Source organism: Anomaloglossus baeobatrachus, chromosome 1, assembly GCF_048569485.1.
Source record: "Anomaloglossus baeobatrachus isolate aAnoBae1 chromosome 1, aAnoBae1.hap1, whole genome shotgun sequence".
In the NCBI taxonomy this organism is placed as follows: Eukaryota; Metazoa; Chordata; class Amphibia; order Anura; family Aromobatidae; genus Anomaloglossus; species Anomaloglossus baeobatrachus.
The window spans coordinates 293,537,007-293,554,586 of record NC_134353.1 but is presented as its reverse complement, the minus strand read 5'-3'; the positions used below and the strand labels follow the sequence as shown (position 1 = coordinate 293,554,586).

The 17,580-nt window shown below is 44.6% G+C and overlaps 1 protein-coding gene across 1 annotated transcript in view; it reads left to right on the top strand.

The window, feature by feature from the left end:
• Positions 1-12,619: 12,619 nt before the first annotated feature.
• Positions 12,620-17,580, top strand: part of METAP1 (methionyl aminopeptidase 1) — a 61,433-nt gene continuing 56,472 nt past the window's right edge. Inside the window, exon 1 of the mRNA XM_075337019.1 lies at positions 12,620-12,908. Within this exon, the coding sequence (XP_075193134.1) occupies positions 12,792-12,908 (117 nt within the window). The 5' untranslated portion in view covers positions 12,620-12,791. The remainder of the gene's footprint in view (positions 12,909-17,580) is intronic.

Sequence of the window (17,580 nt, the reverse complement as noted above, 5' to 3'; positions counted from 1 at the left end):
ACTTGTGCTATCGCTGCAGTTTGTGACTGAAAGTCTGGGGGGCCCTCAGAGTGTGGGGGCCCTGCCCAGTCTGCCTGCACATAACAACAGCCCTGAGAAACCGGTGGCCCTGCGGCACTGTGCAGCAGTCTCGCACCATATAAAGGCACGGGGGCCCACTAAGGGCCCGGGGCCTACCGGGGGATTCCCCGCTACTCTGGTGGTCCAGAAAGATCCTGGCAGTAGGGCACAAGAAAGTGTGCATACGTGAGCCGGCTACATTTCTGGGGATACGTGAGAATTCGCTTGGCTATGTGGATGATGCAGGGGATATCATTCACATCAATAAAAGCAAGAGGAGGGATAGACACAGCACCAAGGATGCCAATCCAACCGGACCATTCAGATTTACATAGCGCACTTACAGGGATGTAAGGGGATAATATACACCTTTATGGAATGCAGCACATTCACTGTTGAAAGTGTGTTTTTTTTAAATAGTAAATAGTGATGAGCAGACTCAGAGATTCCTGAGGTTGGTGGGTCTAACCAGGTTAAAAAAAACAAAAACAAAACAAAAACGTTTCCGGCCTGAAATTGATCCCGGGTATTTGGCTGGATGGCGATATCCATTTTAGTCTATGCGGACTGGAATCCAGCTCTTAAAAATGATGGAAGAAGGGATAGGAGCCAGCGCGTTATACTTACCACAGCTGTAACTGCTCCCATAACCACTTTTTACTTCCAGGGCCACTTATTAGCCTCATACATATTCACTGCTTTCCTCGCCCATCGGCGCCTGTGATTGGTTGCAGTCAGACAGTGCCTCTACCCTGAGTAACAGCGTCTGACTGCTTGCAATTACAGATGCTATGTGCCTCTATATCGTACTGTAAAAATAAATAAAACAAATTGGCTGGATAAGCGCCCTGCTGTGAGCTGCAGCCTGTAGCTGTATGCTTTATCTGTGCTGGGTATCATAATATGGGGGGACCATTTGCCATTTTTCGTATTAATTTTTAGACCACAATAGATCCACAGGCAGGGTCTGTGATTGGAAGTAGGCATGCTGCCACTCAGGTTGGGGGCGCTGTCCGACTCCAAACAATCTCAGATGCCTGTGGGTGTGTGAAGCAATGACTATGCATGAGGTTAATGAGCGGCCTTGGAAGTAGAATGAAAGGCCATGGGAGCAGTTACAGCCACACCAGAGACACAGTAAGTATACCGCACTTGCTCTAATCCTCCTATCACCATTTTTAAGTGCCTAATTATGGCTCCCATAGACTTATATGGGGACCAGATAAAAAAAGAGCCAGCACGATCTGAAAATGGCATGCATCATATACAAAAGTGCTAATTCACAGATTTATTCCAACTGTGCTATAATAAAAATGAGATTTTTAGCAAATAATTGATCAATTCTTTGAGCCCCCCTGCCACGTCATGGCAAATCTCAATAGGGGGGTCCTACTCTATATTCTGTATTTCATGTGCCATGCGGCCTCCTAGATAAAGTTAAAAGCAGAACCATGATGGAGCACACATACCTTTAACCTGTATATAGCCGCTTCCATGTTGCAAATATATATGGGGACAAGCATCTGGCCAGATACCTGGGATCAATTCTGGTTTTTGTTGTTTTGTTTTTTTTTAACCCAGTTAGACTCGCCAATCCCGGGTATCTGCGAATCCGCCCATCACTAAAATGCTGGTCAAAAGGCACAAAGAATTGGCATGCTGCTTCTTTTCTCTGCACCCAAAAGTGTAAGGAAAAAAAAAGAAGCAACATGTACACAGCAAAACTGAATTTTCATAGACTTTGCTGGGGAATGAAAGACATGCAGTCTGGGGCAACAAACTGCACCAAAAAATGCGGCAAAAAAACGCAGCATGCGCACATGGCCTAAGAGTATAGTAAATAAATAAAAAAAAAATGTTTTATTTTGAAAAACTTCACAGTGTGAAAATGTAGAAACACATTTAAAAACGTATAGAAATGTGGTATCTGGTAATCGTAATAAGAAAAAGAGCAAAGTTATCTTATTTCCTTTACTGCAGTATAAAAAATAAATAAAAACAATTAATGATTTGCTGGTTTTTGATCATTCTGCCTCCCAAAATTAGGAATACAAAGCGATAAAAAAATATTATGTACCACATAATGCTACCAATAAAAACGTCAACTCATCCCACAAAAAAACAACCTGTCATATAACTGTTGGTGTTAAAATGAAAAAGCAGCAAGGCATAAAAAACCCGATCTAACCCCTTTAGTGACGGAGCTAATTTTCACCTTAATGACCAGACCAAATTTTGCAATTCTGACCAGTGTCAATTCATGAGGTTATAACTCTGGAACGCTTCAACGGATCCCGGTGATTCTGAGATTGTTTTTTCGTCACATATTGGACTTCATGTTAGTACCAAATTTAGGACAATAGTTTTTGCGTTTATTTATGAAAAAAATTGAATTTTGGCAAAAATTTTAAAAATTTAGCAATTTTCAACATTTGAATTTTTATACCGTTAAACCAGAGATTTCTGTGACACAAACTAGTTAATAAATAACATTTACCGCATGTCTACTTTACATAAGCACAATTTTGGAAACAAAATTTTTTATTGTTAAGAAGCAAGAAGAGTTCAAAGTTTATCAGTGATTTCTCATTTTTACATCAAAATTTACAAAACCATTTTTTTAGGGACCACATCATATTTGAAGTGATTTTAAGAGGCCTAGATGACAGAAAATACCCAAAAGTGACACCATTCTAAAAACTGCACCCCTCAAAGTACTCAAAACCACATTCAAGAAGTTTATTAACCCTTCAGGTGCTTCACATGAACAAAAGCAATGTGGAATGAAAAAAAGCAAAAATTAAATTTTACCTAAAAATGTTGCTCTAACCCAAATGTATTCACTTTTAGAAGAAATAACACAACAAAATGGACCCCAAAACTTCTTCCCCACTTTCTTATGAACGCACCAATACCCCACATGTGGTCAGAAACCTCTGTTTGGACAAATGGGAGGGCTCGGAACAGAAGGAGCAATATTTGAATTTTGGAAAGCAAATTTGGCTGAAATAGATTGCGGGCACCATGCTGCATTTACAAGTCCGCTAAGGTACCTAAACAGAAGAAACCCCTCACAAGTGATGCCATTTTGGAAACTAGACCCCTCAAGGCTTCTATCTAGGGGTATAGTGAGCATTTTGGATCCACAGGTACTTCAGATTTTGTTAATGTTACGTTGTCATATTGAAAATTTTAATAATTTTCTCAAAAATGTTACTTTAGCATTAATTTTCTCACTTTTTCAAGAGGTAATTCCAAAAATTTGACCTCAACGTTTGTTACCCACTTTTTTGTGAGCGCGGTGATACCTCACATGTGGTCTGAAACCTTTGTTTGGACAAATGGGAGGGCTTGGAATGGAAGGAACAATATTTGAATTTTGGAAAGGAAATTTGGCTGAAAAAGATTGCGGGCACCATGTCGCATTTGGAGGTCTCCTAAGGTACCTAAACAGCAGAAACCCCGCACAAGTGACCCCATTTTGGAAACTAGGCCCCTCAAGGAATTTATCTAGATATTTGGTGAGTACCCTAAACCCCCAGGGGCTTCACAGAATTTTATAACGTTGAGCCATGAAAATTAAAAAAATAAAATTTTACCACAAAATTGTTATTTCAACCAGGTAGCTTTTTTTCACAAGGGTAACAGGAAAAAATTCACCATGAAATTTATTGTGCAATTTCTCCTGAGTTTGACGATACCTTATATGTGGTGGAAATCAACTGTTTGGGCGCATGACAGGGCTCGGAAGGGAAGGAGTGCCATTTGACTGCAAAATTGTCTGGAATCAATAGCGGACGCCATGTTGCATTAGGAGAGCCCCTGAGGTGCCTAAATAGTGAAGCTCCTCAACATGTGGCCACATATTGGAAAATAGACCCCACAAGGAATTTATCTACATGTTTGGTGAGTACCCTGAACCCCCAGGTGCTTCACAGAAGTTTATAATGTTGAGCTGTGAAAATAAAAAAATACATTTTTACCACAAAATTGTTACTTCAACCAGGTAGATTTTTTTTTTACAAGTGTAAAAGGAAAAAATTCAGCATAAGATTTATTGTGCAATTTCTCCTGAGTATGCTGATACCTTATGTGTGATGAAAATCAACTGTTTGGGTGCACAGCAGGGCTCGGAAGGGAAAGAGCGCCATTTGACTACACAATTGGCTGGAATCATTAGCGGACGCTATGTTGCACTTGGAAAGCCCCTAAGGTGCCTAAACAGTGGAGGTCCCCCACAAGTGACCCCATTCTGGAAACAAGACACCTCAAGGCTTTTATCTAGGTGTATAGTGAGCAGTTTGAATCCAAGAGTACTTCACAGAATTTGATAAGCTTAGGTTGCCATATTGAAAATTTTCATTTTCATTTTTTTTCCACAAAAATGTTGCTTTAGCATCAAATTTCTTACTTTTTCAAGAGGCAACAACAAACCGTGGACCAAACAGGTTGTTATCCAATGTCTTATGAGCACAGGGATACCCCACATGTGGCCAAAAACCTCTGTTTGGATAAATGGGAGGGCTTGGAATGGAAGGAGCACCATTTGAATTCTGGAAAAGTTGAAATAAATTGCGGGCACCATGTCACATTTTGCAGGGCCCCTTGGGTACCTATACAGCAGAAACCCCCCCACAAGTGACCCCATTTTGGAAACTGTATTTTATTCAGGAGTATAGTAAGCATTTTGAATCCACAGGTACTTCACAAAAATGTTGCTGTAGCAACAAATTTCTCACTGTTAGGCTATGTGGCCATGATCCAGCGACACGGCGTCTAGTACACAGTGTCAGCCTTCCTGCAGAGATGTGAGTATTGTCCACGGGAGAACGCAGCTGCCCATGCCCATGATCTGGGTTCAGGCTGCTGTGGAGCTCTATGCTACTTGCAGAGAATACTCATCTCCGCAGCATAAATTGACATGCTGAGGCTCGGGAAGCTGCACCACAGGTCAGTGTATGCTGCGGAGAAGAGAAGCACAGTGGGCACGGGATTTCTAAAAATCCTTCCACTGTGCTTCTACTGCACAATGCAGCGTTATGGACGCAGGGAAAACACTCTGCGCCCAAAACGCTGCAAACCCTGATTGTGGGCGCACAGCCTAAAATGCTACAGTGGATGAATGGACAGATGTCAAACAAATATAACGTCCCACCCCCTGCATATTCTAAGCTGGCGCCCTTTAGTGCCTTTCATGTGGCACTAAAGGGTGCCTAGCCTTGTATTTAGCCCCCCCAAAAATTAATAATTAAAATAAACGACGTGGGGTCCCCCTATTTTTGATAGCCAGCTAGGGTAAAGCAGACAGCTGTAGCCTGCAAACCACAGCTGACAGCTTCACCTTGGCTGGTGATCAATTTGGAGGGCTCCCCAGGCGTTTTTTTTTTTTTAAAAAACAAACGTGGGGTCCCCCCCAAATTAGATCACCAGCCAAGGTGCAGCGGACAGCTGGGGTCTGGTATTCTCAGGGTGGGAAGAGCCATGGTTATTGGACTCTTCCCATCCTAAAAATAGCAGGCCGCAGCCGCCCCAGAAGTGGCGCATCCATTAGATGCGCCAATCCTGGCTCTTCGCCCCAGCTCATCCCGCGCCCTGGTGCGGTGGCAAACGGGGTAATATACGGGGTTAATACCAGCTGTAATGTCACCTGGCATCAATTCCTGGGGTTAGTGATGTCACGGCATCTAAACAGATACCCGACATCACTAACCCAGTCAGTAATAGAAAAAAATACAGACAAAAAAAAAAATTTATTTGAAAAAACACTCCCTGAAAAATTCCCTCTTTCACCAATTTATTGAAAATAAACAAATTCCGGTCGCTGTAATCCATTTTGGAGATCCCACGACAACTCTGGACCTTCTAGAATATGGTGGGCACGTTCAGGGAACGTATCGCCCATTTTCTGGAAGAGCAAGCTCTCCATGAGCAGTGTGGGTGCAGTAATCTGAGAATACTGCACTCACACTGCCCCGGTCCAACCTAGGGCAGAGTGACCTGCAGTAACCTCATTCCAGAATATGGAGGGCATGCTCACAGAACGTACCCCCCATTTTCTAGAACAGCAGGCTCTCCATGTGAGGAGTGTGGCTGCAGATTACTGCACTCTCCCCCAGTCCACAGTGCAGCAGCATGTGCAGCAGCGAGGTCAGCGTCCCTGCTTGCAAGGATCCAGCTGACAGCTGCTGTCTGCACATGCGCCGCCAGCTTTCCAGAAGGAGGAGGAGTGATCGCGGGGACGGTGCAGCAGCCAGGTAACTGGGAAGACCGGGGGGCTGACGGCGGGAGACCTGGCGGGACCTGGGGACAACTTTTCTGTCGCATGTGGAGACCGGAGGGGGCTCCGGGGGACCAGAGACCTCCGGTGTCCCGGAGGGGGGTCAGGGGGAGGACATTTCCCTGCGATCTGAAATGTTTGATCATTTCAGATCGGAGGGAAATGAATGCAGAGTCGGCGGCGGCTGCAGTTTTCGGCGCACGTCGGCGCCATTTTGGATGTTCCGGGGGGGTGGGGGGGGGGTAGGGGTTGATTTCTCCGGTACCGGGGGCTTTGGGGGCACAAGCGCTTATATTTCTTTATCATCTGACATGTTTGATCATGTCAGATGAGAAAGAAATCAGTATTATTTGCCCTTTTTTTTATGTGATTAGCGGTATACGGTGTATACCGGCGATCACATTATCGGGGTCCAAAAAAACACCCGATTCATAATCTTGGGGGTCTCAGCTACCTCCGGTAGCTGAAACCCGCAAGATTTTCCGTCACTGGGGGGCGTTACCAGCTTTTACCGGCCTGACGTCTCAAGACGTCGGAACAGAATAAGTACCCTGTTTTTCCGACGTCTTGAGACGTTAGGCCGTCGCTATGGGGCTAAATCTGATATCACAGTGATTGTACTGACCTGAAGAATAAAGCCTATAGTTCACAGATTTAGAATTTTAGATGGAAACCCCGAGCCCTGCAGTGTTCACAGTCAGTACAACCACATATGGGATTGTTCATTTTCATCTAGTCTTCTTGTGTAGATAAAAATCTGGGGCTAAAATAACCTTTTTCATGGAAAAATATTACTTTTTTTTATCTGCAACGCACAGTTATATAAATTTGTATAAAACACCTGTGGTGTCAACATGGTCACTGCACATTTATAGTGTATAAAGTATTCGCCCCCCTTGAATTTTTCAACCTTTTCCCACATTTCAGGCTTCAAACATAAAGATAAAAAATTTAATGTTATGGTGAAGAATCAACAACAAGTGGGACACAATTGTGAAGTTAAACAAAATGTATTGCTTATTTTAAAGTTTTGTAAAAAATAAACTGAAAATTGGGGCGTGCAATATTATTCATCCCCTTTAAGTTAATACTTTGTAGCGCCACCTTTTGCTGCAATTACAGCTACACATCACTTGGGGTATGTCTCTATCAGTTTTGCACATCAAGAGATTGAAATTCTTGCCCATTCTTCCTTTGTAAACAGCTGGAGCTGAGTGTTGTTGGATGGAGAGCGTTTGTGAACAGCAGTTTTCAGCTCTTTCCACAGATTCTCTATTGGATTCAGCTCTGGACTTTGACTTGGCCATTCTAACACATTTATTTGTGAACCATTCCATTATAGATTTTGCTTTATGTTTTGGATCATTGTCTTGTTGGAAGACAAATCTCCGTCCCAGTATCAGGTCTTTTGCAGACTCCAACAGGTTTTCTTCAAGAATGGTCCTGTATTTGGCTCCATCCATCTTCCCATCAATTTTAACTATCTTCCCTGTTCCTGCTGAAGAAATGCAGGCCCAAATCATGATGCTGCCACCACCATGTTTGACAGTGGGGATGGTGTGTTCAGAGTGATGAGCTGTGTTGCTTTTATGCCAAACATATCGTTTGGCATTGTGCCCAAAAGGTTCAATTTTGCTTTCATCTGACCAGAGCACCTTCTTCCACATGTTTGGTGTGTCTCCCAGATGGCTTGTGGCAAACTTTAAACAACACTTTTTACGGATATCTTTGAGAAATGGCTTTCTTCTTGCCACTCTTCCATAAAGGCCAGATTTGTGCAGTGTATGACTGATTGTTGTCTTATGGACAGACTCTCACCTCAGCTGTAGATCTCCGCAGTTCATCCAGAGTGATCATGGGCCTCTTGGCTGCATCTCTGATCAGTCTTCTCCTTGTTTGACATGAAATTTTTGAGGGACGGTTGGGTCTTGGTAGATTTGCAGTGGTATGATACTCCTTACATTTCCATATGATCACTTGCACAATGATTCTTGGGATGTTTAAAGTTGTGGAAATATTTTTGTAACCAAATCCGGCTTTAAACTTCTCCACAACAGTATCACGGACCTGCCTGTTGTGTTCCTTGGTCTTCATGATGCTCTATGTGCTTTAAACAGAACACTGAGACTATCACAGAGCAGGTGCATTTATACGGAGACTTCATTACACACAGGGGGCTTATATTTATCATCATCAGTCATTTAGGACAACATTGGATCATTCAGAGATCCTCAATGAACTTCTGGAGTGAGTTTGCTGCACTGAAAGTAAAGGGGATGAATTATATTGCACACCCCACTTTTCAGTTTATTCTTTGTTACAAAAGTTTAAAATAAGGAATAAATTTCGTTCAACTTCACAATTGTGTCCCACTTGTTGTTGATTCTTCACCATAGAATTGAAGTTTTTTATCTTTATGTTTGAAGCCTGAAATGTGGGAAAAGGTTGAAACATTCAAGGGGGCCGAATACTATTGTAAGGCACTGTAATATATATATTATATTAGTACACAATATATAGTTGTATAAAAATAAATAAATAAATTAAAAACATGACGTAGCACTGCGCAGTATTTTTGATTCTCAGCTCAGATAAAGCGGACGGCTACAGGCTGCCACCTCCATCTGCCTCGCTTTACTTTGGCTGGCAATCAAAATACAGGGAAGGCCATTTTTTTTTTAATTATTAAAAAAAAATAATTAAAAAGAAAATGGGTGTGCTCCCGACAAATTTTGATCGCCAGTCAGGTAAAACCAGGCAGCTGGGGGCTGGGATTCTCCACAGCCCGCAGCCGCCCCTGGAAAAAGCACATTGTTTCTTAGCGCCATTTCCAGGCACTTTACCCGGCTCGACCAGTGGCCCTGGTGGTGGTGACACGCTGTGTAATACAGGGGTTAATACCAGCTTTGTATTCTCAGATGGTACTAAGCCCGAAAATTCATAGTGTCACGCCAAATTAGATGTGGCCATCATGAATTTCTAATAAACAGTAAAAGAAAACCCACAACACATAAAAAATTGTCCAGAAGTGTACATAGAAATCATGAGGCCCCATAGCAAAAGTCTGAATGGGGGCCCCCCCTCCCCTGATAAAAAAAAATTACAATAAAATATCAACATAATAATTATTAAACATGTTATTGGGGGCGGCTTATAGTCAGAAATAACACATACTACTACATAGTGTTACTGAACAACACCCACCATACCAAGGCCAATAATACATTGCAAAATAATGCCACCACTCCATGACTAAATATCACCACATAGTCTAAATATAACCACCATCCTGTTACTGAGCAAAGTCTACTGCACCAAGACCAGTGGGTTCACACCGCAAATCCCCAAAAAATCTCCAATATGTGAACTTGGCCTAAAGTAGGGATGTCCTTCTTCGTGTCCCTCCCCGCACACACAATATAAATTTTCACATCTGTCTCCCCCATATAATGGTAATGATTCTGACCTTCTTTAAAGCCTTAGGATCTATAGTAAAACTCTGCACACTATAGGGATAATACACACACACACACACTGATGGCACAGCACATGGGCAACAGAGACACACACACTGATGGCACAGCACATGGGCAACACAAACACACATCCACACACACAGTGATGGCACAGCATGGGGGCGACACACACACACACACACACGGCACAGCACAGGGGCAACAGACACACACACACACACACACACAGTGATGGCACAGCACAGGGGCAACACAAACACACACACACACACACACACACAGTGATGGCGCAGCACAGGGGCAGCAGACACACACACACACACAGTGATGGCACAGCACAGGGGCAACAGACACACACACACACACACACAGTGATGGCACAGCACAGGGGCAACACACACACACACACACACAGTGATGGCGCAGCACAGGGGCAACAGACAGAGTGATAGCACAGCACAGGGGCAACACACACACACACACACACACACACTTACGATATCGCACATACGCGCTCACACACAACATCTGGAGATACCACATGCTTCCGGCCATGTGATCCTCCGGCAAGTCCTGGAAGGTCACTGCACGCACAGTATCGCCGCCGAGAAGTAAGCGATCTCACTGGATGTTGTGAGTGTGTGGATGCGATCTGATGTGTGTGTGAGGTGTGTGTGAGAGTGAGTGAGTGTGATCTGATGTGTGTGTTCCGCCGCTGCAGGACCTTGATGCGCTCACCTGCTCCCGGTCGGCATCTGGTGAGTGTGACTGCGGGTCCTCTTTCTTCTGTCTTCTCTCTTCTGGGGGTGCCCGCTGCCTATAATGAAGTGTCTTGCAGTGTCTTTAACTCTTTCACCGCTGCATGACACTTCATTATTGACCGCAGCGTACGCCGGCTCCCTGCATATGTGTACCAGGAGCCGGTGTATGCTGGAGTGGGCGATGCGTGCGGAGGGCCGGGGCGAGCGGCTAATCTATGCGGGGGGGGCGGGGCCAGGCCGAGGCGAGCGGCCAATCCGTGGGGTGGGGGTGGGGCCAGGCCGAGCCCAGTGGCCAATCCGACAGTTGTCACTGAAATGACACTGTCACGGTGACACAATTTTGGAGCAAGACAGACAGACAGAATAAGGTAATATATATATATATATATATATATATATATATATATATATGATAGATGAGTGCAAGCCAAAAAAATAGATAGTACATAAGGATAAGGCTGCACATCAAAGTTAGATAATAGTATAATGCTATAAGAATACCGAAAAACATTGAAGCATACAATGAAAAATGCCACTTGCTAACTTGAAAGTGTGAGTAATGAAATGCATACCTGCCATGAATATCAGGAAAAAGGAGATATATAGCAATCGCATTGATCAATGTAACTGAGCCCCATAGTTAGATAATCTAACTTTGATGTGCAGCCTTATCCTTATGTACTATGTATTTTTTTGGCTTGCACTCATAATGACATGGCCATGACGTCACGGAAGGTCCTTTTACCCGGGGGCACAGCTATGATCGGACTTGGAAACAGAGGCATTGGGAGACAGAGTCTGCAGGACGCGTCACGGGACCTGTAAGTATAATGATAATGTTTATTATTAACTATATTCTTTATTTTACAGCCCCCCCACCCCCGCCCCATCCCATAACTGTAAAGCCTGAGATTGGTGATTGGACGCAAGTTCCCATTATCTCGATCCCGATTTTTACAAAATGATATGGCGAGGCTCCCAATCCTGACTATCACTAATGGTCACAGCTTGAAGTCCCTTAAGGGGACTAGTGAAAACAGCAAAAATAAAAAAAATAAAGTTTTTAAAAATATGAAAAAAATATGAAAAAAACCCATAAAAGTTCAAATCACCCGGCTTTTGTGCCATTGAAAATAAAAAAATACACATATATGGTATTGCCGCGTTCAGGAATGTCTGAGCTATCAAAATATAAAATCAATTAATCCGATCAGTAAAGGGCGTAATGAGAAAAAAATCAAAACGCCAGGTGATCAAAATGTGTATTGCCCAAAATAACGTCAGTAAGGACATCAGCTCGGGGCACAGAACACAAAAGCCCCCCATCCTAAAATTGTGACCCTTACGGTGCTCAGCCGCGACACAGGCTCGATGTTCTGGGGTATGGACATAATCACATCAGGTTTATGGTAAAGTGAAAGCTGTAGATTCTAATAAATTGCAGAATTTCACTGTTTTTGATATTTAATTACACTTGGAATTTGTTTTCCCTTCACAATTGCATCACATGATAAAACGCATGGTGTCATTCAGAGGTACAAGTCCTCATATGGCTATATCCATGGAAAAATAAGAAAGCGATTGCACTGGGAAGAAAGGAGGGCAAAAGCGCAAAAATGAAAAATCACCAGGTCCTTAAATGGTTAAGTTGTGATGTCAAACAGTTGCAAAAAAGAAAAAAAAAAAGTGCCACTGTGTGAAACCATTCCGCCCTCTAGCAATTCCCCCTCCGCGTCTCTAGCAAGTGTGCGCCTCCGCCGCCTCCCACTAGTCCTCACACACCAATCACCGTCCGTTTTCTAACCTTCCGCTGATAACTCCTCCTATTTAAGGAAACGCCCATCTTGAAGCCCCGCCCACAGCGTACAGCCTGTCGGAAGCTTCCCCGGTCTCACCGCAGTGCAATGTTTCGCAGCTTAGCCACGCCCACACGGACGGCACACGCCTACCGCACACGCCCCTCACGGCGCACTCCCACCGCACCGCACACGCCCGGCTACCTGCAGTTCCGCCCACAGGAGCCGGCACCTATCGGACCAGTCGTCTTTGGCGTGTGGCTGGCGCCGGCGTGCTGCTATTGGACGGCGCACCAGCGGTTCCCTTTCCTGTTGTCAGTGCTCGCCACTCCCTGCTCTCTGCCCAGACAGGCCGGTTGCAGCGCCGCCCAGCAGTCTGTATCCTCCTCCCCGCCGTCCTGTGGGTGCTGCCGGGTGAAGCATGGCGGCGGTGGCGGCGAGGAGAGTGTGTGAGACAGAGCATTGCACCAGCGAGGCCAAGCTGCAGTGCCCGACCTGCCTGAAGCTGGGCATCCACGGCTCGTACTTCTGCTCGCAGGTACTGCTCATACTCTGGGCCTGTGCCCTGCTGTGCCCTGCTGTCTATGTATAGCCGGTGCCCTGAGTGCTGTGCCATGTGATCAGCCCTTACAGGAGCACATGCCAGTGCCATCCGGTCTGACCACATGGATTTCTGGATGAGTGCCAGCATTGCATGCATGTGAATGGGGGGATGTGCCCAGGCTTGTGGGGTCTGTACCACCGACAAATGAATAACTGATCGGGGGGTCCCAGAGATCACAGGTCACCCCCAATCCTACACTGCTTAATAGGAAAACTAGTCTGGGCTACTAGACAACCAAAAAAAATCAATAACTATGATCGGGGGGTCCCAGAGATCACAGGTCACCCCCAATCCTACAGTGCTTAAAAGCAGGACTAGTCTGTTCTAGTAGACACTACATATCTGGTGCAGCCACTTTATAAGGCCCCCTACACTACAGGAATGTCGTGCACACTAACGATGGTCACAAGTTTGGGCGACAGCGTAATGTGAATGAAGACCCTTTGCATATGATAGGGGGGAGATAAGCATCCGCCATGTCTGATTTTTAGACTGCTGATCTCTAGAGACAAGAGGCTGTCGGAGATGTCTGCTTCTTGTAGGGCAGGGTGAGCATTCCTGTGTAAGCGACAGTCTGGTGAGATGGCTGCATGATGGTTATATGTGTATGTGGAAGACAGGCTTCGAGCTGCACAATGGTTATATGTATGCGGGGGACACAGTTGGGTGAGATGGCTGCATGATGGTCTTGTGTTTATAGTGAGGGGAGAGTCGTGTGAGATGGTTGCGGGCTGCACAATGGTTATACAGTATATGTATGTGGAGGACACAGTCGGGTGAGACGGCTGCACAATGGTTATATGTATGGGGGGGACAGTCGGGTGAGATGGCTGCAGGCTGCACAATGGCTCTGTGTATGGTGTGGGAGGGAAAGTCAGGTGAGGTGACTGAGCTGAATGATGGCTATAATGTATATGTATGGAGTGGGACAGTCTAGTGAGATGACTGCAGGCTGCGCGATAGTTATATGTATGGTGGGGGGGGCGGGTTACTTGGTTGAGATGACTGCGGGCTGAGCAATGGTTGTGTATGGTGGGAGGGGACAGTCGGGTGAGATGGCTGTGGGCTGAGCAATGGTTGTTTATGTTGTGGGAGGACAGTCGGGTAAGATGGCTGGACTGCACAATGGTTTTCTGTTTATAGTGGGGGGACAGTTGTGTTAGATGACTGCGGGCTGAATGATGGTTATATGTGTACAGAACAGTCGGATGAGATGACTGCGTGCTGAATGATGGTTATATGTGTACAGAACAGTCGGATGAGATGACTGCGGGCTGAATGATGGTTATATGTGTACAGAACAGTCGGATGAGATGACTGCGGGCTGAATGATGGTTATATGTGTACAGAACAGTCGGATGAGATGACTGCGGGCTGAATGATGGTTATATGTGTACAGAACAGTCGGATGAGATGACTGCGGGCTGAATGATGGTTATATGTGTACAGGACAGTCGGATGAGATGACTGCGGGCTGAATGATGGTTATATGTGTACAGGACAGTCGGATGAGATGACTGCGGGCTGAATGATGGTTATATGTGTACAGGACAGTCGGATGAGATGACTGCGTGCTGAATGATGGTTATATGTGTACAGGACAGTCGGATGAGATGACTGCGTGCTGAATGATGGTTATATGTGTACAGGACAGTCGGATGAGATGACTGCGGGCTGAATGATGGTTATATGTGTACAGAACAGTCGGATGAGATGACTGCGGGCTGAATGATGGTTATATGTGTACAGGACAGTCGGATGAGATGACTGGGCTGAATGATGGTTATATGTGTACAGAACAGTCGGATGAGATGACTGCGGGCTGAATGATGGTTATATGTGTACAGGACAGTAGGATGAGATGACTGCGGGCTGAGTGATGGTTATATGTGTACAGGACAGTCGGATGAGATGACTGCGGGCTGAATGATGGTTATATGTGTACAGGACAGTCGGATGAGATGACTGCGGGCTGAATGATGGTTATATGTGTACAGGACAGTCGGATGAGATGACTGCGGGCTGAATGATGGTTATATGTGTACAGGACAGTCGGATGAGATGACTGCGGGCTGAATGATGGTTATATGTGTACAGGACAGTCGGATGAGATGACTGCGTGCTGAATGATGGTTATATGTGTACAGGACAGTCGGATGAGATGACTGCGTGCTGAATGATGGTTATATGTGTACAGGACAGTCGGATAAGATGACTGTGGGCTGAATGATGGTTATATGTGTACAGGACAGTCGGATGAGATGACTGCGGGCTGAATGATGGTTATATGTGTACAGGACAGTCGGATGAGATGACTGCGGGCTGAATGATGGTTATATGTGTACAGGACAGTCGGATGAGATGACTGCGGGCTGAATGATGGTTATATGTAGGGTGGGGGAGTGGGTCAGTCGGTTGAGATGGCTGCGGGCTGCACGGTGGTTATGTGTGTGTAGTGGAGGGGTCGCTTAACTTTTTTCTAACATATACAGTACAGTCGCATAGGATATCAATAACATTTTAATGGAGAAATACAATTTTGGATTGTCATAGTGACACTTTAAAAGCACTGGGGGCTGTCAGGTTCCCTTTCAGGCTATGTGCACACACTACACTTATTGATGCATTTTTTGGTGCAGTTTTGTCACAAATCTGCATGTCTATCCTTTTGCCAGCAAAGTCAATAAGAATTCTGAAGTGTTGTGCATGTTGATTGTTTTCCCTGCAGAGTTGGTGCAGAAAATACTGTGCAGCATGTCAATAGTTGGTGCGTTTTTTCCTCCGTGTTTCAGCACTTCCACCCATTGACTTCATAAAAAAAAACCTCATGGCAAAAATACATTGCGTTTTTGGTCAATTTTTCTGCCAGAGGATGAAGAGAATTCCTGCACCAAATACTGAGCGTGCGCTCATAGCGATGTGCAGGTCTGACCAGTGAGGCTGCTACATTGCAGTGAAATATATAGATCATTTCCGGGTCCAAGTGATGCTCACAGAAATATAAAGAAAAAAACCCTGTATATGTAGAGTACAGACCAAAAGTATGGACACACCTCATTAGAAGAGTTTTCTTTATTTTCATGACTCTGAAAATTGTAGATTTACATTGAAGGCATCAAAACTATGAATTAACACATGTGGAATGAAATACTTAACAAAAAAGTGTGAAACAACTGAAAATGTCTTATTCTAGGTTCTTCAAAGTAGCCACCTTTTGCTTTGATTACTGCTTTGCACACTCTTGGCATTCTCTTGATGAGCTTCAAGAGGTAGTCACCGCAAATGGTTCTCACTTCACAGGTGTGCCCTGTCAGGTTTAATAAGTGGGATTTCTTGCCTTATAAATGGGGTTGGGACCATCAGTTGTGTTGTGCAGAAGTCTAGTGGATACACAGCTGATAGTTCTACTGAATAAACTGTTAGAATTTGTAGTATGGCAAGAAAAAAGCAGCTAAGTAAAGAAAAACGAGTGGCCATCATTACTTTAAGAAATGAAGGTCAGTCAGTCCAAAAAATTGGGAAAACTTTGAAAGTGTCCTGAAATGCAGTGGGGAAAAAACCCTCCATCAAACGCTACAAAGAAACTGGCTCACATGAGGACCGCCCCAGGAAAGGAAGACCAAGAGTGACCTCTGCTGCAGAGGATAAGTTTATCCGAGTCACCAGCCTCAGAAATCTCAGCAGCTCAGATTAGAGACTAGGTCAATACCACACAGAGTTCTAACAGCAGACACATCTCTAGAACAACTGTTAAGAGGAGACTTTGTGCAGAAATCCTTCATGGTAAAATATCTGCTAGGAATCCACTGCTAAGGACGGGCAACAAGCAGAAGAGACTTGTTTGGGCTAAAGAACACAAGGAATTGACATTACATCAGTGGAAATCTGTGCTTTGGTCTGATGAGTCCAAATTTGAGATCTTTGGATCCAGCACCATGTCTTTGTGCGGCTCAGAAAAGGTGACCGGATGAACTCTACATGGCTGGTTCCCACCGTAAAGCATGGAGAAGGAGGTGTGATGGTGTGGGGGTGATTTGCTGGTGACACTGTTGGGGATTTATTAAAAATTGAAGGCATACTGAACCAGCCTGCCTACCACAACATCTTGCAGCGGCATGTTGTTCCATCCAGTTTACGTTTAGTTGGACCATCATTTATTTCTCAACAGGACAATGACCCCAAACACACCTCCAGGCTGTGTAAGGGCTATTTGACTAAGAAGGAGAGTGATGGGATGCTATGCCAGATGACCTGGCCTCCACAGTCACCAGACCTGAACCCAATCGAGATGGTTTGGGGTGAGCTGGACCGCAGAGTGAAGGCAAAAGGGCCAACAAGTGCTAAGCATTTCTGGGAACTCCTTCAAGACTGTTGGAAGACCATTTCCGGTGACAATATCTTGAAGCTCATCAAGAGAATGCCAAGAGTGTGCAAAGCAGTAATCAAAGCAAAAGGTGGCTACTTTGAAGAACCTAGAATATAAGACATATTTTCAGTTGTTTCACACTTTAAGTATTTCATTCCTCATGTGTTAATTCATAGTTTTGATGCCTTCAATGTGAATCTACAATTTTCAGAGTCATGAAAATAAAGAAAACTCTTTGAG